This window comes from Rhinopithecus roxellana, chromosome 4 (assembly GCF_007565055.1).
Source record: "Rhinopithecus roxellana isolate Shanxi Qingling chromosome 4, ASM756505v1, whole genome shotgun sequence".
In the NCBI taxonomy this organism is placed as follows: domain Eukaryota; kingdom Metazoa; phylum Chordata; class Mammalia; order Primates; family Cercopithecidae; genus Rhinopithecus; species Rhinopithecus roxellana.
This window is the reverse complement of record NC_044552.1, coordinates 23934569-23958111: the sequence shown is the minus strand read 5'-3', so window position 1 is coordinate 23958111 and position 23543 is coordinate 23934569. Positions and strand designations below refer to the sequence as shown.

Below are 23543 nucleotides of genomic sequence, written 5' to 3'. Positions count from 1 at the left end.
CCATGAAGGCTGACTACATCAGCTGGGTTCACTGCAACATCCTGTACCTGTCAACTAGCAGACACGAAATTATTTCTAGAATGAATGACAATGAATAGAAGAAAAGGGTTAAAATATTGCAGAGGACACTTCGAGTTGAAGGGTTCTAGGATTTAGAAGCCTGTGCTATGCGGGCAGCTAGGTAGTATATGACACACAACCCATGTGGCTAATCCAGGGATATGTACTTCAAGGGTTGGGGCTATGAATAGTAAATCTGAAATTGCTGCAAAATGAAGTAAGTATGTACCAGAGTCAGTTTCCTGGAAAAGGTTCTCTGATAGACAATGGATTTTATATCACTGGGCGCAGTGGCTTACCCCTGTAATCCCAGCACTTTGGGAGGCTGAGGCTGGTGGATCATGAGATCAGGAGATCGAGACCATCCTGGCTAACACGATGAAACCCCATCTCTACTAAAAATACAAAAAAGATACAAAAAGTTAGCCGGGCGTGGTGGCAGGCACCTGTAGTCCCAGTTACTCAGGAGGCTGAGGCGAGAGAATGGTGTAAACCCGGGAGGTGGAGCTTGCAGTGAGCCGAGATCGCGCTACTGCACTCCAGCCTGGGCGACAGAGCGAGACTCCGTCTCAAAAAAAAAAGGTTTAAAAAACCTTGATAATGCATGGCTTTGGTGCCCATATAGTTGATAATCGGGATTTTCCCATTTCAAAGAATATCTTATACAAATGTGGAACATCAATATTTTATTCATCAGGTATTTTTGTTTGTTAGTTGTTAGCTCTCCAGGCTAAGAAAGATATCATTGAATAGTTAGAGTCCTCCTACCACTACAAGTTGCTACTCTCAGACTGGTCAGAGGAGGCCCCACGCCTTTACTATAAAACAAAATGTATCAGACAAATTGATCTTAAGCATATGCCAAAGGTTTTCAATTTACTAGCAAGAGAACGAGCCAAGTGTCAAAAGACAGCCAGTTTGGAGAAAGTCTGGGTAGGGAAGGAAACAGAATGATTATATTAGTAGCCTGTTAGGTAAAGGTCTTAATAAGTTTCCAGTTGTGACCCAGGAAAACAGAGTTAGGAAGCTCTGAGATGCCAGGAGTGCCCACAGTCCATCTCAGAAACAGAAAACAATGCATTCAAGAAGTCAGGCCGGGCGTGGTGGCTCACGCCTGTAATCCTAACACTTTGGGAGGCCAAGGCGGGTGGATTGCCTGAGTTGAGGAGTTTGAGACCGGCCCGGGCAACACGGTGAAACCCCGTCTCTACTAAAATACAAAAAATTAGCTGGATGTGGTGGCACGTGCCTGTAGTCCCAGGTACTCAGGAAGCTGAGGCAGGAGAATCGCTTGAACCTGAGAGGTGGAGGTTGCAGTGGGCCAAGATCACGCCACTGTACTCCAGCCTGGGCGACAGAGTAAGACTCTGAGACTCCCTCTCCAAAAAAAAAAAAAAAAAAAAAAAAGTCAGTGATGTAGATCCACTTGTGACTATTAATAAGAACAATGTTTCATTTCCTAACAGTAGTGCCTGGTAACTGCAATTAATCATAAAAGTATGATGCAGGGTCAAACAAATCAGACAGCAGAGCATCAAGTGACAAATTCAGCTTTTTTTTTTTTTTTTTTTTTTTTGTTTGTGGCATAGTCTTGGTCTGTCGCCTAGATTGGACAGCCTGATCTCGGCTCACTGCAACCTCTGGCTCCTGGGCTCAAGAGATTCTCCTGTCTCAGGCCCGGTGCAGTGGCTCACACCTGTAATCCCAGCACTTTGGGAGGCTGAGGCAGGCAGATCATGAGGTCAGGAGTTCGAGACCAGCCTGACCAACATGGTAAAATCCCGTCTCTACTAAAAATACAAAAGTAAGCAGGGCGTGATGGCACGTGCCTATTGTGCCTGTAATCCCAGCTACTCCAGAGGCTGAGGCAGGAGAATCATTTGAACCCAGGAGGCAGAGGTTGCAGTGAGCCAAGATCGTGCCTCTGCACTCCAGTCTGGGCAACAGAGTGAGACTCCGTCTCCAAAAAAATAAAAATAAAAAATAAAATATTCTCTTGTCTCAGCCTCCAGAGTAGCTGGGACTACAGATGCACACCTCCACACCTGGCTAATTTTTTATAGAGATGGGGGGTCTCACCATGTTGCCCAGGCTGGTCTCAAACCCCTGGTCTCAAGAGATCCTCCTGCCTCAGCCTCCCAAAGTGCTGGGATTATAGGAAGAGCCACTGCAACTGCCTTGCTTACTTTTAAATAAGCAGCCACCAGTGATTTTCTCAAGATGTTAGCAAAAATGCAGAAAACAGTTTGCCTGTTCCTTAGTTTGGAGATTTTGTCTTTAACAACTTTCCCCAGTTCCCCAGTTTCTTCCTGCCTAGAGGTCTTCCCTTATGCCTGACCTGTCTTCACTCCTGCTGCAGGCAAACCAGTCCTAGCAAAGGTCACTTTTTTGTTTGTTTGAAAGTGCAGTGTTGGGATCTCGGTTCACTGCGAACTCCGCTTCTCAGGTACAAACGATTCTCCTGCCTCAGCCTCCCGAGTGCCTGGGACTACAGGCGCAGCCACCACACCCGGCTAATTTTTATATTTTTAGTAGAGACAGGGTTTAACCATCTTGGCCAGGCTGGTCTCGAACTCCTGACCTCAGGCGATCTGCCCGCTTTGGCCTCCCAAAGTGCTGGGATTACAGGCGTGAGCCACCGCGCCTGGCCAACACGGCTAATATGTTTTATGAGCATGGACCCGATCTTCCAATCTGAAATAGAATTTCGGTCGTCCCTTACTTTATATAGTTTTGGGCTCTATAAAACTTTCATAGTTTATTTATTATGTATCCTTTTTATTTATTTATTTCATATATCCTATTTATTATGTCCCTCCCCCACCGCAAAATGTAAATTCGGTAAGGAACTTTTGATTTGTCCTCTGCTAGATTCCAGCGACGGAAAGCAATGAGCACACATTAGGAGTCCATTAAATTGATTTCACTTGTTGAATGAATGCGTTAGCGAAGCACTCACGGACTGACCATCAGGGGGCGTCAGAGAAACTGGATAGAGGCGGAAATGAAGAAAAAAGAATTATTCCGAACTTTCAGGTATGGTTCCGCGAAGTTTGAACTCGCTCGGCCACCGTAGTGCTTAGAGGCCGAAAAAGTGCAGCCCCTTCCGGGCTCTGCGGTACCGGAAGACGGCTTTGGGATGTCGGAAATTGATCCTAGAGGTCCCAAAGTAGCTGCCTTGCGAAGCTGAGGCTCCAGCCGAGGGCTCCAGGCCTCCGACCGGCCCAGAAGTGAGCGCGTCCGCTCGACGCTTCAGGGCCGGGAGCAGGGAGCGTGGGTCGCCATGGCGACGCCGGCGGGGCTGGAGCGCTGGGTTCAGGACGAGCTGCACTCGGTGTTGGGGCTGAGCGAGCGGCACGTCGCCCAGTTCCTGATCGGTACTGCACAGCGCTGCACGTCGGCCGAGGAGTTCGTGCAGCGCCTACGAGACACTGATACCTTGGATCTCAGTGGGCCGGCCCGGGACTTCGCCCTGAGACTCTGGAACAAGGTGTCGGCAGGGTGGGGAGGGGTCCTGTGATTTGTCCGGGTGAGGCTGGCCTAACGGTCCATCGAGGAGTTAAGAAAGCTCAGTTCACAAGCACTTATTCTTTGTCTGTTATCGCCTAGGTACTGTGCTAGCTGCTGGACGCCCAGCTCAGTGGAGAAGATTGAGGAGGGCTTAGGTGTGTCGGGTTAAGCGCAATAGAACGGTGTTTCTCGAACTCTTAACATGCATCCAGGGCCCTCGTTAAAATGCAGATTGCGATTCAGTAGGGATCTTAGTTTCTGCATTTCTTTCTTTTTATTTATTTATTTATTTCTTTTCTTTTCTTTTCTTTCTTTTTTTTTTTTTTTGGAGAGACATAGCCTCGCTTTCCCTGTCGCCCAGGCTGGAGTGCGGTCGTAAGATCACGGCTCACTACAGCGTCGACCTCCCTGGCTGAAGCAACCCTCCCACCTCATCTTCCCCAGTAGCTGGGAGTACGGGCGTGCGCCACCACCCCCGGCTAATATCTTTTATTTTTATATTTTTTTAGAGACGAGGCCTTGGTGTGTTGCGCAGGCTGGTCTCTTAACTCCTCAGCTCAAGCAGTCCTCTCTCAGCACCCCAGAGTGCTGGGATTACAGGCGTGAGCCAACTTGCCCGGCCCCCCTCAGCTTCTGAACTTCCTTTCAGCCGTTTAATTAACAGAGGGGGCCGGGTGCAGTGGCTCACACCTGTAATCCCAGCACCCCAGAAGGCTGAGGCAGGAGGATCACTTGAGCCCAGGAGTTCAAGACCAGCCTGGGCAACATGGTGAAACCGCCCTACAAAAAATTTAAAAATTAATTGGGCGTTGTAGTGTGCACCTGTGTTTCCAGCTACTTAGGAGCCTGAGGTGGGAGGATCACTTGAGCCCAAGAGGGACAGAGTGAAACCCTGTCTGTAAAAAAAAAAACCAAAAAGCTGTGGGCCCCATTCAGGATGATAAACATGGGGTGAAGCCATGAGGAAGAAAGAATGAAGGCTGGTTAGCTGGTTTAAAACTAAGTAATTTTGCCCGGGTGCAGTGGCTCACGCCTGTAATCCCAGCACTTCGGGAGGCCCAGGCAACTGGATCATGAGGTCAGGAGTTCGAGACCAGCCTGGCCAACATGGTGAATCCTCATCTCTACTAAAAATACAGAAATTAGTCGAGCATGGTGACAGGTGCCTGTAATCCCAGCTACTTGGGAGGCTGAGGCAGGAGAATTGCTTGAACCTAGGAGGTGGAGGTTGAAGTGAGCTGAGATCACGCCATTGCACTCCAGCTCTGGGTGACAGACCAAGACTCCATCTCGGTGGGCAGGGGGAGACTAAGTAATTGCTTAAATTAGGAACAGAGCTAGAGCTAAGTGGGAGGGCAGAGATCAGGAGTTGCTCAGACCTCCTTATCTTCTCCTCTACTGACAGGTACCACGAAAGGCAGTGGTAGAAAAACCAGCGCGGGCAGCAGAGCGAGAGGCCCGAGCCCTGCTGGAGAAGAACCAATCTTATAGGTTGTTGGAAGACAGTGAAGAGAGCAGTGAGGAGACTGTGAGTAGGGCTGGAAGCAGCCTCCAGAAGAAACGTAAAAAGCGGAAACACCTCAGGAAGAAGCGTGAGGAAGAGGAGGAAGAAGAGGAGGAAGAGGCTTCTGAGAAAGGGAAGAAGAAAACAGGGTAAGTCAGAAGCAGGGCGAGAGACGATGGGGCAGGCTGAAGTGTTCTCGATGCCCTTATTTAATCCCCTGGATGGGCTGCAGGGGGAGTAAACAGCAGACAGAGAAGCCCGAGTCGGAAGATGAGTGGGAACGGACAGAGCGTGAGCGCCTTCAGGACCTGGAGGAGCGTGATGCCTTTGCTGAGAGGGTTCGACAGCGGGACAAGGATCGGACTCGAAATGTCCTGGAGCGGTCAGACAAGAAGGTGAATAGGAGCAGCACGTTCTGTAAATCCCCAAGATCCCAGGGTGAAATCTGAGGTTGGCTGTGATTGCAGAGATGGTGATCTCTGGGAAGACAAGGGGCTTTCTCTAGTGAGATGTTCACCTCTCTGGTGAGAGATGTGGTGAGAGAAGCCCTGTGCATCCTGTGGCTAAGGCAACTCTCTACTGTACCTGCAATCATACAGATTCCTCACTGAGAGGGGACATTTTTTGTGTTAGGGTACATCTGAATGATCCTTGTGATTCTAGAGAGGAGCAGCTGTCAGTGTGGGGGCTCTTTGGCCTCACACCCCTCCATTCTTGTTTTTTTTTTTCTAGGCTTATGAAGAGGCTCAGAAGCGCCTCAAGATGGCCGAGGAAGACCGGAAGGCCATGGTGAGTCCCAGGGCCCAGGGAGCCAAGATCAGAAGACAAAAGGGAAGACCTTCTGATAGAGTGGTTACGTATAGGGAGAGAGAATACAGAGGAAGCACGGTGTGGATGCTGATGGAGTGGTCAGGTCTCTAGAGGAGGGCCTTGGTTGTCAGGAGCCAGCTGAGGACAGACTTATATTGTCGAGGGAAGGAACCCTCTTAAGTTGTAGGGGGAAGGAGGCTACCCATAAGTCCTCCTTGACTGTTAACTTTAGGATCAAATATACTCTATTAGTGAATGAAATCGTGAGCTTTCCCTATTCCTGAGTCCTAATGAAATGTGAGGCAGCTGGAATGTTGTCAAGAAGGTTGCTGGAGGACAAGGGCAGGGCAGCAGTCCCACTGTACAGGAATGTGCTAATCATTCAGCTTAGGCACACCATCTCCAAATACCTTCCCACCACCTAATTCCTGCACCCCTTATGTGGCTTTGTGATCTCCCTGTGTCTTCTCACTGGACAGGGGCAGAGCCCTCATAATTCATAAACTGGACTTTTTATGGTATGAAACTAGGTAGGGTAAGCTGTTTTCCAAAGGCCTGGTCTTGTCAAGTAAAGTCACACTTAGATTCCCCAATAGAATTTTGAGACACTTGGAGCTCCTTTTTTTTCTTACCTTTTTTCTTTTTTTTTGAAATGGAGAGGGGCACACGTTGTCCTGTCGCCCAGGCTGGAGTGCAATGACACGATCTCAGCTCACTGCATCCTCTGCCTCCCGGGTAGCTGGGATTATAGGAGCACACCACCACACCTGGCTGATTTTTTTTATCTTTAGTAGAGACGAGGTTTCACCATGTTGGCCGGGGTGATCTCGAACCCCTGACCTTGTGATCCACCCACCTTGGCCTCCCAAAGAGCTGGAATTACAAGCGTGAGCCACCGTGCCCTGCCTTCTTTTTATTTATTTGTTTTGTTTTATTTTTAATTTTTATTTATTTATTTATTTTTGAGGTGGAGTCTCTGTTGCCAGGCTGGAGGGTGGTGGCGTGATCTCAGCTCACTGTAACCTCTGCCTCCCTGGTGGAGGAATCAAGCGACTCTCCTGCCTCAGCCTCCCAAGTAGCTGGGACTACAGACCCACACCACCACACTCGGCTAGTTTTTTGTATTTTTAGTAGAGAGGGGGTTTCATCATGTTGGCCAGGATGGTCTTGATCTCTTGACCTTGTGATCTGCCCGCCTTGGCCTTCCAAAGTGTTGGGATTACAGGCCTGAGCCACCACGCCTGGCCCTTTTTACTTTTTAAATTTTATTTATTTATTTATTTTTATTTTTTTGAGATGGAGTCTCTCTCTTTCCCCAAGGCTGGAGTGCAGTAGTGTGATCTTGGCTTGCTACAAGCCCCGCATCCCGGATTCATGCCATTCTCCTGCCTCAGCCTCCCGAGTAGCTAGGACTACAGACGCCCGCCACCATGCCCGGCTAATGTTTTTTGTGTTTTTTTAGTAGAGACAGGGTTTCACCATGTTAGCCAGGATGGTCTTGATCTCCTGACCTCGTGATCCGACCGCCTCGGCCTCCCAAAGTGCTGGGATTACAGGCGTGAGCCACCGCGCCTGGCCTTTTATTTATTTATTTTTTTGAGACGGAGTTTTGCACTTGTTGCCTAGGCTGGAGTGCAATGGTGTGGTCTTGGCTTACTGCAACCTCTGCCTCCCAGGTTCAAGTGATTCTCCTGCCTTAGCTTCCAGCATAGCTGGGGTTACAGGCATGAGCTATCTTGCCTGGCTAATTCTTTAGAGACAGGGTTTCTCCATGTTGGTCAGGCTGGTCTTGAACTCCTGACCTCAGGTGATCCACCTGCCTTGGCTTCCCAAAGTGCTAGGATTACAGGCGTGAGCCACCGCGTGCCTGGCCTACTCTTGGAGTTCTGAGAATGGCCTACTGGTTCCCAGGTCTCTCCTGACCAATTTATCTCATATCTCTTCCTGAAATTGACTGTGGTTAGGCTTCTGAGACATCTCAATGCAGTTGTAGTGGTGGTGGTGTTACTGTTTTGGCCTGAATTTAATTTTTCTTTCTTTTTCTTTCTTTCTTTTTTTTTTTTTTTGAGACGGAGTCTCATTCTGTTGCCCAGGCTGGAGTGCAGTGGCATGATCTCGGCTCACTGCAACCTCTGCCTCCCGGGTTCAAGTGATTCTCCTGCCTCAACCTCCTGAGTAACGGGGACTACAGACATGCACCAGCATGCCCGGCTTATTTTTGTATGTTTAGTAGAGACGCGGTTTCGCCATGTTGGCCAGTCTGATCTCAAACTCCTGACCTTAGGTGATCCACCCCCGTCGGCCTCCCAAAGTGTTAGGATTACAGGCGTGAGCCACTGTGCCTAGCCGTAATTTTTCTTTTACAATTACAAAAATATTTAAGCACATAGGGAAGTTGAAAGACTAGAACAAAGAACACTCATATACACTATTCAGTTTGAAAAATGGTTAATACTGTGGGCGGTATTTACATTGTCTTTGTAAATGTGGTATGTTCTTTTCAGATCATTTAAAAGAGTCTTAGACATCATAGCATTTTATCTCTAAGTACATCAGTATGTACCTGCTAAGGATAAAGACATTGTCCTCTAAAATCAGAATGCTCTTGTCACAGTCAGGAAGTTGAACAGCAATTCTTATGTATCGACTAAGATCTCTGTACAATCAAAGATTCCCTCATTACCCCCAAAATAACTTTAATGACTGCTTTTTCCTAACAATGCAGTCAAGGTTCATGCATTGCATTTGGTTATTAGATTTTAAGTTTGTTTCTCTCTCTCTCTGTCTCACCTTGCAGTGTCCTACATTCTGGATTTGTCTGATCCTTATCTTATGGTGTTAAGTACTTCTCTGCCCTGTGCTTTCTTTAAAGCGGCAATCGGGTCTAAAGCTTGTCTACATTCAGATTAAACAGTTGTGGCAGGAACCCTTCTTGGGCGGTGATGCGCACTTCATGTTATGTCGCATCACGGGGACATACTGTCCGGTTGTGTATCTATTAGCATTGATGCCCTTTCTACCAACAGCCTTTCATCGAATGCTTTTAGCAGCCACGGGTAATCCTTTCCTGAACATGTTGTTTTATTGGGGATTGTAAAATGGTGATTTTTTGATTCTGTCACTCCTGTTACATGTATTGGCTAGAATTTGTCTATAAAGAAGAGCTTTTCCTTAACAACTAGGAACAAGCTACAGTTCCTTCTTAAAAACCAGGGTAAATGTTTGTTTCCTTTTAAATACCAGCTTTTAGAGTAAGGAGTTTGGTGTATTTCACTGGAGGCAGATTTTTTTTCCCTTGTTTTTTGTTTGTGTGTGTCATGTTGGATTCAAGAATTTTTATTTTTCAGTATTTTATAATCTCACATCATTATTCTTTTTAATGCTCAAATTGCTCTGATTTTTTACCCATATTAAAAAAAAAGTCGGCCGGGCGCGGTGGCTCAAGCCCGTAATCCCAGCACTTTGGGAGGCCGAGATGGGCAGATCACAAGGTCAGGAGATCGAGACCATCCTGGCTAACACGGTGAAACCCCGTCTCTACTAAAAAATACAAAAATCTAGCCGGGCGAGATGGCGGGTGCCTGTAGTCCCAGCTACTCGGGAGGCTGAGGAAGGAGAATGGTGTAAACCCGGGAGGCGGAGCTTGCAGTGAGCTGAGATCCGGCCACTGCACTCCAAGCCCGGGCAACAGAGCTAGACTCCGTCTCAAAAAAAAAAAAAAAAAAAAAAATCTACCTCTTCCATTGAAGGAATATTTGACTGTGGTACTTAAATTAGGTCGTGATCATAAACTGCATTTTAAGTCTTTACAGAACAAACAAGAAAAGCCAAGCAACTAAGTAGAACGAGGCCCCTTAAGGATAAAGCACTAGAGGGACTTTTTTTTTTAACATGGAGTTTTGTTCTTGTCGCTCAGGCTGGAGCGCAGTGGCGTGATGTAAGCTCACTGCAACCTCCGCCTTCCAGGTTCAAGCGATTCTCCTGCCTCTGCCTCCCAAGTAGCTGGGATTACAGGTGCCCACCACCGTGCCCGGCTAATTTTTGTATTTTTAGTAGAGACGGGGTTTCACCATGTTGGCCATGCTGGTCTCGAACTTCTGACTTCAGGGGATCCACCCGCCTCAGCCTTTCAAAGTGCTGGGATTGCAGGTGTGAGCCACTGCGCCTGCCAGAGGGGCTTTGACCTTGCATTAGAGGAAGTTGTGATCACAGGGAAGATGATGATGTCATAGTGGGAGGACTCCTGGCAGGAAGGGGCCTTACAGATATTGCCAGTTTTCTGCTGTCATCCATAATGTGTCCTGAAAAGTTTGTATCAAAGGTAAATGTGTAGAAACTAAGTGACACATAGCATGGTGAAGAGAGGTTAGTACCAGAGAGCCAAACATCCCTGATTACATTTGCCTTACAGAAACACTCTGATGCTGTAGTCCTACCTTTTTATAATCACTTTTTCTCTCTTCCTCAAACTACAGTCGTACAGTTTAAGACCAAGGAACATCTAACTGGGGCTGAAGATTGCCTCCTGTTGGCACCCCCACTGGTTTCTATCTTTGTCTGAATTGTTTTCGGTTTGAGTCCTGTGCTTCTAAATACTGGATTAGCCTTTTATTTTCCCCCTTTCCACTAATTCGAATAAAATGGCAAGAGTAAAATAAAGCTATGCAGACATTTCCGTAATGTGTCTATTTTAACAAAGATGACAATGCTGCCCAAGAGGACTTTCCAGCTGGATTCTGCTGCAGGAACGTAGGGTGTGGCATCAGTATGTAGCATCCAAAGGGGCCCAGATTTGAGTATGTCATTGTTTTGGTTGTGCATTGCAGAGGGAAGGTAGAGGGTGCATCCTTAGGTTCTCATGCCCACCTGTCAGGGAATTTTTCCTTTTTAGGGATTGGTAGAGAAAGGGGTTGCTGCTCCAGCAAGATGAGGATTCGACTGTCCTTTCCCAACTCAGGTCCCTGAGCTGCGGAAGAAATCTCGCCGAGAGTACCTGGCTAAGCGGGAGCGAGAGAAGCTTGAGGACCTGGAGGCGGAGCTGGCTGATGAGGAGTTTCTTTTTGGGGACGTCCAGCTGAGCCGGCATGAGCGGCAGGAGCTCAAATATAAGCGGCGAGTGCGGGATCTCGCCCGGGAGTACCGGGCAGCTGGGGAGCAGGAGAAGCTAGAGGCCACCAATCGCTACCACATGCCCAAGGAAACCCGAGGACAGGTGAGGCGAAGCGGCATCTGCTTCAGCCTTGGTCCCCAAGACAAATTGTGGGGAAGGCTTCAGGGGATTGGGCAACCCCTGGGTCAGCCCCTTTCTTGCCTTGCCTTTCCCAGTGGGCAGTGGGCGGGGGTAGTTATGGGAGGAGGGGGGTGGGCAGAGAGGACATCCTCTGTTTTCGAGTCTTCACATATCCCTGCTCTCTGTAGCCAGCCCGAGCTGTGGATCTAGTGGAGGAGGAATCAGGAGCCCCTGGGGAGGAGCAGCGGCGCTGGGAGGAGGCGCGGCTTGGGGCAGCATCCCTGAAGTTTGGGGCCCGAGATGCTGCCTCTCAGGAGCCCAAGTATCAACTGGTGCTGGAGGAGGAGGAGACCATTGAGTTTGTCCGGGCCACTCAGCTCCAAGGTGATGAGGTAAGAGGAGAGCTGGGAGATATTCTGAGGAGGACCCGAAGCGAGCTATTTAGCTCACATCTCCTCCTCTTTCCTTAGGAGCCATCAGCTCCACCCACCTCAACTCAGGCCCAGCAGAAAGAGTCCATCCAGGCCGTCCGCCGCAGCCTCCCGGTGTTCCCATTTCGAGAGGAGCTCCTGGCTGCTATTGCAAATCACCAAGTCCTCATCATTGAAGGCGAGACAGGCTCAGGGAAGACCACCCAGATCCCGCAGTATCTGTTTGAGGAGGTACAGTCATCTCACCCTTCAGCTTGCCAGGGCACCTGGCATTAATGTCCTCATTCCTGTCAGAGCTCCTTTTACATTGCATTTTTAGTAGTCACTTACCCATCTTTTCCACTAAATTGTGAAATTCTTGAGAATAAAGACCATACCCTTTTCACATTTCTGTTCTCACTTCCTGCATTCATTTCATTCAGGTTAGAAGGATGGGTAGGTGGATAGGTGGAGTGGGACATGTGTGTAAATGTGGACCTCCCTGTACTCCAGCCTGGCCAAAAAACAAGAAGTTAAAGGACTATTTTCTTGTCTTTTTGATAGTTGTTTTTTTTTTTTTTTTTTTTGGAGATGGGAGTCTTGCTGTGTCACCCAGGCTGGAGTGCAGTGGCGCAATCTCGGCTCACTGCAACCTCTTACTCCTGGGTTCAAGCAATTCTCCTGCCTCAGTCTTCAGAGTAGCTGGAATTACAGGCATGTGCCACCACACCTGGCTTATTTTTTAGTAGAAATGGGATTTCACCATGTTGGCCAGGCTGGTCTCGAACTCCTGACCTCAAGTGATCCAGTCGCCTCAACCTCCCAAAGTGCTGGGATTACAGGCATGAGCCACTGTGCCTGGCCCCTGCCCTATTTTGGAGGCTCTTGCTCTGATGCCCAAGCTGGAGTGATGTGGCACCATCATGACTCACTGCAAGCTGGAACTCCTGGGCTCAAGAGATCCTCCCACCTCAGCCTCCTATCTGGGAGGTGCACACCACCATGCCCATATTAAAAATTTTTTGTTTTTTTGAGGTGGAGTCTCGCTCTGTCGCCAGGCTGGAGTGCAGTGGTGCGATCTTGACTCACTGCAACCTCCGCTTCCTAGGTTCAAGTGATTCTCCTGCCTCAGCCTCCCGAGTAGCTGGGACTACAGGTGCGTACCACTATACCCAGCTAATTTTTGTATTAATTTTTGTACACCCAGTTAATTTTTAGTAGGTAGGGTGTTTCACCATGTTGGCCAGGATGGTCTCAATCTCCTGACCTCGTGATCTGCCCACCTTGGCCTCCCAAAGTGCTAGAATTACAGGTGTTAGCCACTGCACCTGGCCTGAAATTTTTTTTTTTTTTATTTTGAGACAGACTCTTGCCCTTTTGTCTAGGCTGGAGTGCGGTGGCATGATCTTGGCTTACTGCGACTTCTGCCTCCCAGGTTCAAGCGATTCTCCTGCCTCAGCCTCCCAAGTAGCTGGAATTACAGCCATGCACCACCATGCCCGGCTACTTTTTTGTATTTTTAGTAAAGAAAGGGTTTCACCATTTTGGCCAGGCTTGTCTCAAACTCTCAACCTCGGGAGATCCGCCTGGCTCGGCCTCCCAAAGTGCTGGGATTGCAGGCGTGAGCCACTGTGCCTGGCCAAAATTTTTAATTTTTAAGTCACACTATGTTACCCAGGCTGGTCTTGAACTCCAGAGCTCAAGCAATCCTCCCACCTCAGCCTCCCAAAGTTCTAGGATTATAGGCGTGAGCCACTGTGTCCAGCCTTCCTGCTTTTTACCTTAGCTGACTGCCTCAGCTAATCTGTTCTTTTCCAGCTCAAGTCTAGCAGAGCCATGAACTTAATTACCCAGAGCTAGGTGAGGACCCCCTTTGAGGGCCCTAGGTCTGTCATCCTATCTATTTGCCCTTCTTTTCCTCCTTTTCTCCTGTCTGGCTTTTACAACTTCTTTCTCTGAATTGTACCTAGTCCCAGGGGGCATATTTAGCAAAGGGTAAACCTCTTCTTTCTTCCTTGTCATTCAGGGTTATACAAAGAAGGGTATGAAGATTGCCTGCACCCAACCCCGGAGAGTGGCCGCCATGAGTGTAGCCGCCCGAGTGGCCCGGGAGATGGGTGTGAAGCTTGGGAATGAGGTGAGATTTCTAGGGAACTGAGGGGTAGAGACTGGGGTCTGTGACTCAGTCTATACTGCCCTCAGGTCCCTACAGCAGAAGTCTTGGTGCTGCCCCACTTCACCTTTCCCCAAGTTCCTTTCAGGGCACACCATCCAACACTTGGTTGCTAATGGTTCCCCTTGACCAGGTTGGCTACAGCATCCGCTTTGAGGACTGCACATCTGAGCGAACTGTCCTCCGCTACATGACAGATGGGATGCTTCTCCGGGAGTTCCTCTCTGAGCCTGACCTTGCGAGTTACAGGTACATACAGGGCCCTCATCTCCCATGAGAGAGCTGCCCACACTCTCTTCCCCGTGTGCTGCCGCCTCCCTCCCACTCAGTTCTTTCCTGGATCTCTAATCTCTGGCTTTTCTCTCATTTCTTGCCACCCAGCCAATTCAGCCATTGTCTTCTGATTAATCCACCAGTTCTTAAATTGTTATGATTCAAACGGTCCTTGAACTGACCTCCAGGTACCACGGAGATGGGGCTGGAGGATAGAAGAGATTGTAGAGAAAGCCTCTTCTTCTTTCCCCATTCATCTCCAGGGTTTAGAAAACAACCAGGATAGCATAGCATTGCTGTGGAGGCTTGAAATGCCATGTGAAGACCATTTGAAAACACTTGGAATGCTCAGCTCAGAGGGAGAAACAGGAGAGGCATCCTGGTTCCCTCTAAATATGTGAAGGCTGTTACACGGAAAGAAGGATGAGACTTGGTTTATGTAACCCTACAGGATATAGCTAGGAGCCATGAGGAGGTTACAGGGAGACAGATTCCAACTCAGTACCGATGGCTGAGTAACCCTCAGAGTGTTGGAGATTGCAGGGCCTGTCAGAGTTGTTGGACTCTGGATCTTGGCCCTCCACACAAGTCTTGGGTAGCTTGGTCTGTGAATAATGAGCTCTTAGTGCTGGAAATGGCCAAGCAGAGGTTGCTTGAACGTGTGTTGAGGGGGAAAGGGATTCATGAATGTGATGGGGTTGGGGTCAGGCCAGCTGAACAATATGTGCCCTTTTGACTCTTCAGAGGCTGTGAATTTCTGGCCCTGGAAGATCACAGTGGAGCAATTGGACAGATAGGATTTTATCCTTCATATCACTTGCAAAAAATCTCTGAGAACCCATGGAGAGCCAGCCAGTGCAAGAGGGCCTGATGCAGATATTTTTGCCCATTGAGCCAGCCTGCTTTGTGGAATAACTGGGGACTTCACCATCACAGTTAGGGTTAGGGACAAAGAGTTGAGGTCAGAGAGGTGGGTAGGGGAAGATGAGGATGAGTTCCTGGGACTTGGCTGCCACCCAGAAAAGCCAAAAAATAAAGCAAAGAGAAAGAAGGTGTCATGCACATAACTGAGTTAGGAGGAAACCAGGGAGCATGCAGAGTCCTCTGAGAGTTGGAGTAGAAAGGCTTAACTTGCTCCTCTCTGCAAAAGAAGAATCCTTCTTGGCAGGTCTTGCTCTGTCACCCAGACTGGAGTGCAGTGGTGCAATCTCAGCTCACTGCAAGCTCCGCCTCCCAGGTTCATGCCATTCTCCTGCTTCAGCCTCCCAAGTAGCTGGGACTACAGGCGCTTGCCACCACGCCCGGCTAATTTTTTTTTTTTTTTTTTTTTTTAAGTAGAGACAGGGTTTCACCATGTTGGCCAGGATGGTCTCAATATCCTGACCTCGTGATCCACCCTTCTCGGCCTCCCAAAGTGCTGGGAATACAGGCGTGAACCACCGCACCTGGCCTCTTTTTTAGACGGAGTCTCTGTCTGTCACCCAGGCTGGAGTGCAGTGGCTCAGTCTTGGCTCACTGCAACCTCTGCCTCCCGGGTTCAAGCGATTCTCCTGCCTCAGCCTCCCGAGTAGCTGGGACTACAGGTGCGCGCCACCACACCTGGCTCATTTTTTTTGCATTTTTAGAAGAGACAGGGTTTCGCCATATTGGCCAGGCTGGTCTCAAACTCCTGACCTCGTGATCTGCCTGCCTTGGCCTCCCAAAGTGCTGGGATTACAGGTGTGAGCCACCGTGCCCAGCGTAAAGCATATCCTTCAACTTTTTCTTGTAAGAGCAGCTGCTGAGTCTAAGCAGACTCTTGACTGAACTAGAGAGTATGTCTAACTTGTCCTGGCCTCAGTGCAGCCTCTACATCTTGGCTTCTATTGTCTGCTGAGGCTGGGATAGGTTGCAGATCATGGGTCCCTGGCCGCCTCTGACTTTCTGTTGGTCTTACATAACTGGGATGGCTGAGTTCTCCTTAGAGTCCCCTCCGTCAACAGTCATTCTTGAGCTCTTTGTGTCCGTTACTCCCCTCTCATCCAGGGAACCCTGGTGTCTGATACTGCATTGCCCAGCGCTCCTCCCTCATTGCTGCCTCTTCCCTCCCCAGTGTGGTGATGGTGGATGAGGCACATGAACGGACCCTACACACAGACATTCTCTTTGGATTGATCAAGGATGTTGCTCGCTTCCGACCTGAGCTCAAGGTCCTGGTGGCTTCAGCCACACTGGACACTGCCCGTTTCTCCACCTTCTTTGATGACGCCCCTGTGTTTCGAATCCCTGGACGCAGGTTTCCTGTGGACATCTTCTACACCAAGGTGCTACCTCAGGGAGGATGGGCTTAAGTCTGTGGCAGAAAAGCTGAGGCCTTTGGAGAAGGTTATCCCAAGGAGGGAAAGATGGAGTGGAAGGTCCAAAGGGGAACTAGGATAAAGTATATGTTGAACTGGGAGGAGAGGAAAGGTTTGCCTAAGCAGGTGGTCCTCCTGTGACCCCATCTCTTTCTGTTCTCCAGGCTCCAGAGGCCGACTACTTGGAAGCTTGTGTTGTATCTGTGTTGCAGATCCACGTGACCCAGCCCCCTGGGGATATCCTGGTGTTCCTGACAGGACAGGTGCCTGACATGGTTGGGAGAGGGGATGATGTATCCCAGGGGTAGACGGGGCCGGCATGTTGGCCTTCTGTGACTCTGGGATCCCTGCTGCTCTCCCCACCCTCTATCCAGGAGGAGATTGAGGCTGCCTGTGAGATGCTCCAGGATCGCTGCCGCCGCCTGGGCTCCAAAATCCGGGAGCTCCTGGTGCTGCCCATTTATGCCAACCTGCCCTCTGACATGCAGGCCCGTATCTTCCAGCCCACGCCACCTGGGGCACGAAAGGTCAGTTGGAGAAACCCACACTCTTCACCCCTATGCTTCCCACAACTAGTAGTGAAAAAGCTGTGTGTCTGCCCCATGCAAGGTGAGCCCTGGGCACTGCTGCACACAGCTGAGGAGCAGTCAGTCCTTTGTCCCTGGGACTGAAGGGAGGAGAAATATGGTGTGAACCAAGAGAGAGCCAATTATGTGATCTGGAAAGTAAGCACAGTAGATTCAGTGGAGAAGGGAAGTCCTTGATGTGCCAGAAGGTGGGATTTGATATGGACCTTTAAGAGAAATGGCTGAGGTCGGCCAGGCGCGGTGGCTCACGCCTATAATCCCAGCACTTTGGGAGGCCGAGGCGGGTGGATCACAAGGTCAGGAGATCAAGACCATCCTGGCTAACACGGTGAAACCCTGTCTCTACTAAAAAAATAAAATAAAAAATTAGCTGGGCATTGTGGCGGTCGCCTGTAGTCTCAGTTACTCGGGAAGCTGAGGCAGGAGAATGGCATGAACCCAGGAGGTGGAGCTTGCAGTGAGCTGAGATCACGTCACTGCACTCCAGCCTGGGCGACAGAGTGAGACTCCATCTCAAAAAAAAGAGAAAAGGCTGAGGTCAGGCACGGTGGCTCACGCCTGTAGTCCCAGGACTTTCAGAGGCCGAGGTGGATGGATCATTGAGGTCAGTAGTTTAAAACTGGGCTTGTTAACATGGTGAAACCCTGCCTCGACTGAAAATACAAAAATCAGCCGGGCGTGGTGGCGTGCGCCTATAATCCCAGCTGTTCAGGAGACTGAGTCATGAGAATCGCTTGAACCCAGGAGGAGGAGGTTGCAGTGAGCTGAGATTGCCCTACTGCACTCCAGCCTGGTGACTGTGCAAGACTCCATCTCAAAAAAGAGAAATGGCTGAGAAGTTATCAGAGGAAGGCCCAAAGTGTGTTTGAGGTCAGTGTGAGCTAGTAGGCTTAGTGGGAGGTTCATATGGTGAAGGAGTAGGAGACAAGGCTGAAAACAATTTGAGGCTAAGATTAGAGAGAGCCTTTGATGACAGGAGAGTTTGGACTTTATTTATTTTTCTTTTTTGAGACAGTCTTGCTCTGTCACCTAGGCTGAAGTGCAGTGGCAAGATCTCAGCTCACTGCAGCCTCCGCCTCCCAGGCTCAAGTGATTCTTGTGCCTCAGCCTCCCAAGTAGCTGGGATTACAGGTGTGTACCACCACACCAAGCTAAATTTTTTTTTTTTTTTTTTTTGAGATGGAGTCTCACTCTTGCCCAGGCTGGAGTGCAGTGGCGCCAACTCTGCTCACTGCAACCTCTGCCTCTCAGGTTCAAGCGATTCTCCTGCCTCAGCCCCCCTAGCAGCTGGGATTATGGGCGTCCTCAACCACGCCCAGCTAATTTTTTGTATTTTTAGTAGAGATGAGGTTTCGCTATTTTGGCCAGGTTGGTCTTGAACGCCTGACCTCTGGTGATCCACCCACCTTGGCCTCCCAAAGTGCTGGGATTATAGGCATGAGCCACCGTGCGCGGCCAACACCCAGCTAATTTTTAGTAGAGACGGGGTTTTGCCATGTTGGCCAGGCTGGTCTTGAACTCCTGGCTTCGAGTGATCCACCTGCCTTGGCCTCCCAAAGTGCCGGGTTACAGGCATGAGCCACTGTGCCCAGCGAAGTTTGGACTTTAGACAGCTGAGTAGCAATCAAAGGATTTTGAGCAGAGATTTAACTTTCATTCAACAAATATTTAATGAGTTCCTTCTGTGTGTCAGGTCAGGTACACAGGGGTTGATGATACAGTGATGAACAAAACAAAAGTCCCTAGCCTAATAAACTTGCACTTGTGGTCTATTGGGGAAACAGTGGATGCATAAATACATAATGTCAATTTGTGGCCAGTGCTATGAAGAGATACAAGGTAGCATAGCAGGATGGAACTTGACTCTGAGGGGTGGGAGTGAGGACTGGCATGAAGGTATTTTTCTTGAGGTGTAGTGAGGGCCTCTTCAGTAAGGGGAAAGTGGAACAGAGACCCAAACCAGGTGAGGGAGGGAGCCAGGCTGATACCTGTGAGAAGAGCGTGCCAGACAGAGGGAACAGCTGATGCAAATAATCCAGTTAGGAGTGCACTTATGTGGGCAGAGCAAAGCAGTGTGCGAGAGGAGTGAGGGAGGTGGTGGAGTGCTAGCAGATGAGGTCAGAAAGGCAGCCGGGGTAGGTGATCCAGGCTTTTAAGGGGCTTGGATTAAATTCTAGAGTAGGATAAGAAGCCACTGAAGGATGGGGAGTGATGTGACAGGTTTGTATTTTAAAAGGACTGTCCTGGATGCCATGTAACAGAGGGTAGGAGCAGAAGCAGGGAGACGTGTTAGGAGGCTCTTACAGGAAGTGTTGTGTGAAGATGAAAGCGGTGTTGGGGAAGATGGGGCAGGAACTTGAACACCCCCATTTCCCAACCCCCCCAAAAAAAACCCCTAAATCCTCTTCTCCATTTCCTTTCCTCCTATGGCCCTGCTATCTCCCAGCCCCCACTTCCCTCTCCCCTGTCTTTTGGACTTGTCTCCTGCTCCTGACCTTGAATACTAATTCCTTTAGCTCCTGCCCCTTACCTGCAATTGCTTCACTACTCCTAACTTTCCAAGATTACTTTTTCTGGGTAACTAGGTAGGTGGGGTCACTGGATGACCCCATATCCTCTCACTCAGGTGGTTGTGGCAACGAACATTGCTGAGACATCACTCACCATCGAGGGCATCATTTATGTGCTGGATCCAGGGTTCTGTAAGCAGAAGAGCTACAACCCCCGCACAGGCATGGAATCGCTCACTGTCACACCCTGCAGCAAGGTCAGCCTGGGAATGCATGGGGGTGGGGAGGTGGAGTTGGCCCACAGAGAAGGTCCAACTCAGAAGCAGAGTGGGGGCTTCCTAGGGAACGGGGATGAGCAGTTTGCATCCTTCCAGATTTCTTGTGTAAATACTGCCTTTTCTCTTTTCCCTGACCAACTTGTCAGCCAGCCTGCTCTCCTTTCTTTCCAGGCCTCAGCCAATCAGCGAGCTGGCAGGGCAGGTCGAGTGGCTGCAGGGAAGTGCTTCCGCCTGTATACCGCCTGGGCCTATCAGCACGAGCTTGAGGAAACCACAGTGCCTGAGATCCAGAGGACCAGCTTGGGCAATGTCGTGTTGCTGCTCAAGAGCTTAGGTGATTGGGCTACCTGAGAGAGGAGGGAGGGGCTGGAGTCACTGTCCTTTGAAGGGACTGTGTTCCATCTGTCACACCTCTCTCTAGGGATCCATGACCTAATGCACTTTGATTTCCTGGATGCTCCACCATATGAGACACTGCTGCTGGCTTTGGAGCAGCTGTATGCTCTGGGAGCCCTCAACCACCTTGGGGAGCTCACTACGGTGAGTTGGGAGGCAGCATGGCTTGGGGCAGGATGATAGGGGTCAGGATGGCTCTAGGGACACCTGTAGTAGTAGTGGGAAACCCGAGGGAGGACTGGGCTCAACTCTCTCTCTCCTCTCCTTAGTCTGGTCGAAAGATGGCAGAGCTGCCGGTGGACCCCATGCTGTCCAAAATGATCTTAGCCTCTGAGAAGTAAGCCCTCCCCTCCACCTGGTCCCCCAGCACACATACTGGCCAGGCCTCCTCTTGTCTCTGGCATCCTCTTTGTCTGTCTTTTTCTCTTCATCGTATTATCCTTTAACACATAGTAAAGTATTAGATACCTCTGATTGCCCTCTTTTGAGGCCAACAAGGGTAAGACACTTGGTCCTATCCTTGATTCCACTGTGCCTGGCCCCTTGAGGAACTTACTCGTTCCTAAGGTTTCAAACTAAAACATTTAATGTAGCTGTGGAGGGACGACCTTTAAATGCCATTCCTCTGCTGTCAGAGATCTTTTCCAAATGCACATAGTGAATGCACACTTTCTGCAGAAGCCTCAGAAGTCCCCAGTGTTTCCTGCTCCTGCCTCCATGGATGTCCCTCCTTTGTGACTGTGTTTCATCTATGGTCCCTACCTCCTTGACCCCCAGGCTGCTGCCAGAATCTGTCTGCTGGCTGCTTTGTAGCCATTAGGCCAACCAGCCTTTTCCACATGAGGAAACATCCATCACACAGTGATCACTCCCCACTCCCCCATATCCGTTCCTATGTGTCTTGCTTTGAACTCATGCTTTCCCCTTTCTGTCCCAGGTACAGCTGTTCAGAGGAGATCCTGACAGTGGCTGCCATGCTCTCTGTCAACAACTCCATCTTCTACCGACCAAAGGACAAGGTCGTCCATGCTGACAATGCCCGTGTCAACTTCTTTCTCCCTGGTGGTGACCACCTGGTTCTGCTAAACGTTTACACACAGGTCACTGGGCTTGGGTGAGTGGGAATGAGAGACACCGGGGGACTTTAGTCCTGCTGTATACTTAACTATCTCTCCTTTCTTTTTAACCCTTTTCCCAGTGGGCTGAGAGTGGTTACTCTTCCCAGTGGTGCTATGAGAACTTTGTACAGTTCAGATCAATGCGCCGAGCCCGGGATGTGCGGGAACAGCTGGAAGGGCTCTTGGAACGTGTGGAAGTTGGTCTTAGTTCCTGCCAGGGGGACTATATCCGTGTACGCAAGGTCAGCATTTCTTCAGCCTCCTGCTCTCCACCCCCAGTACCTTCCCAGGAGCAAGCTTCTCTGGGGGCATGCAGCAGTTCCTCCAGCCTGAGAGCACGCCTTCTTCCCCTGGTGTATGACGGTGTCCTCCCAGGGCCCTTTCTTCCCCAGACCGCTGAAGGTTCATTCCTGGGAAGTTCTTCATGCATTCCTTACCTCTCTAATTTTCCTGAAGCTTGAATTAAAAAGGTAGTGAGCTCTTAGGGTCCCTAGATGTCTGCCTTTTCCATTGATTTTCTTTCCTGCCTGCTCCTTAGGCCATCACTGCTGGGTACTTTTACCACACGGCACGGTTGACTCGGAGCGGCTACCGCACAGTAAAACAGCAGCAGACGGTCTTCATTCATCCCAACTCCTCCCTCTTTGAGCAACAGCCACGCTGGCTGCTCTACCACGAACTTGTCTTGACCACCAAAGAGTTCATGAGACAGGTGAGGAGAACATCCTGTGCCCACACACGTGGAGACTATGTAGAGAGATGGTATCCTGACAAGCTAAGAACCCAGGTTCAAGTTGCTGGGACTGGAACAGAAAGAGGAAGGTAGGGTAAAATAGAAAGACATCCTTTGTTTTTTGTTTTTGTTTTTGAGACTGAGTCTCGCTCTGTTGCCCAGGCTGGAGTGCAGTGGCGCAATCTAGCCTCACTGCAACCTCTGCCTCCCGGGTTCAAGATATTCTCATGCCTCAGCCTTCCAAGTAGCTGAGATTACAGGCGCAAACCTCAACGCCTAATTTTTGTTATTTTTAGTAGAGATGAGGTTGCACCATGTTGGCCAGGCTGGTCTTAAATGCGTGCCTCGGCCTCCCGAAGTGCAGGGATTACAGTTGTAAGCCACTGTGCCCAGCCCAAAGACATCCTTTCTAACAGGTGTCAGCATCTTCCAAGATCTGAGAACTAGACATTTATTCAATACATATTTGAATGGCTACTATATAGGTGCTGGGGCCATAATGAACAAAGCAGAGTGTCTCTTGTCTCAGAGTGTACTTAGTCTATGTTCTAGGCTTTTCTTTTTTTTTTTTTGGGACAAGTTTTGCACTCTAGTAGCCTACACTGGAGTGCAGTGGCACAGTCTCAGCTCATGCAACCTCTGCCTTCCAGTTTCAAGCGATTCCCCTGCCTCAGCCTCCAGTGTAGCTGGGATTACAGGTGCCCACCACCACGCCCAGCTAATTTTTGTCTTTCTAATAGAGACAGGGTTTCACCATGTTGGCCCGGTTGATCTCGAACTCCTGACCTCATGATCCACCCGCCTCAGTCTCCCAAAGTGTTGGGATTACAGGCAAGTCACCACGCCTGGCATGTTGTTCTAGACTTTTCTTAGGAATAGTTTATTTGGTATCTTGAATAACATATAGAGGTGTATCTGCCCTTTGGATATATAATAATAGAGCCAGGCACCTTTACCCCTAGCCCTGCAAAGAGGAAAGATAACTTTTGACCACACACATAAGGATCTAGGTTGGGGCTGGGCATAGTGGCTCATTCTTGTAAACCATCCTAGCACTTTAGGAGGCCAAGGCAGGATCCCAGCACTTTGGGAGGCCAAGATCAGCCCAGGCAACATACTGAGACCCCATCTATACAAAAAATTAATGGAGCACTGTGATGTGTGCCTGTAGCCTCAGCTACTTGGGAGGCTGAGGCAGAAGGACTGCTTTGAGCCTGGGAGGTCGAGGCTGCAGTGAGCCATGCCCGGGCAACAGAGCAAGACCCTGTTTCAATTTAAGAAAAAAATAATAACAACAAAAGATCTATGTTGGAAAGAAGGGAACTCCATTGATCTTTTCTCTCTCCTCCTAGGTACTGGAGATTGAGAGCAGCTGGCTTCTGGAGGTGGCTCCCCATTATTATAAGGCCAAGGAGCTAGAAGATCCCCATGCTAAGAAAATGCCCAAAAAAATAGGCAAAACACGAGAAGAGCTAGGGTAAGAGAAGGACGTAAACAGAACCTGTGACACCAGCTCCTTTTCCTTCTATACATTATTTAATACCTATTAAATAAAATTATTTTTGGAATAAAACTTGTGGGAATATTTGGGATCTAGAGAAAGTGATATATGAAA

At 49.3% G+C, this 23543-nt stretch overlaps 1 protein-coding gene across 3 annotated transcripts; it reads left to right on the top strand.

The window, feature by feature from the left end:
- The first annotated feature begins 3090 nt into the window (after positions 1–3090).
- On the top strand, positions 3091–23526 carry DHX16 (DEAH-box helicase 16). 3 transcript variants are annotated; one of them, XM_030928484.1, is made up of 21 exons: positions 3091–3550; positions 4976–5223; positions 5307–5469; positions 5807–5863; positions 10842–11096; positions 11303–11506; positions 11585–11776; positions 13551–13661; positions 13831–13946; positions 16063–16273; positions 16471–16569; positions 16681–16833; positions 19520–19660; positions 19853–20015; positions 20103–20221; positions 20347–20414; positions 21015–21177; positions 21276–21437; positions 21734–21907; positions 22669–22759; positions 23281–23409. In XM_030928484.1, exons 1-20 carry the CDS (start codon positions 3344–3346, stop codon positions 22711–22713), a joined length of 3051 nt encoding a protein of 1016 aa, XP_030784344.1. In that variant the 5' UTR covers positions 3091–3343; the 3' UTR covers positions 22714–22759; positions 23281–23409. The 3 variants fall into 3 exon arrangements, with proteins under 3 accessions (XP_030784344.1, XP_010366510.2, XP_030784345.1); XM_030928485.1 differs by lacking the exon at positions 22669–22759 and adding an exon at positions 3670–3725 and having other exon boundaries at positions 3433–3550; positions 23281–23526; XM_010368208.2 differs by lacking the exon at positions 22669–22759 and having other exon boundaries at positions 23281–23526.
- The last annotated feature ends 17 nt before the right edge of the window (positions 23527–23543 follow it).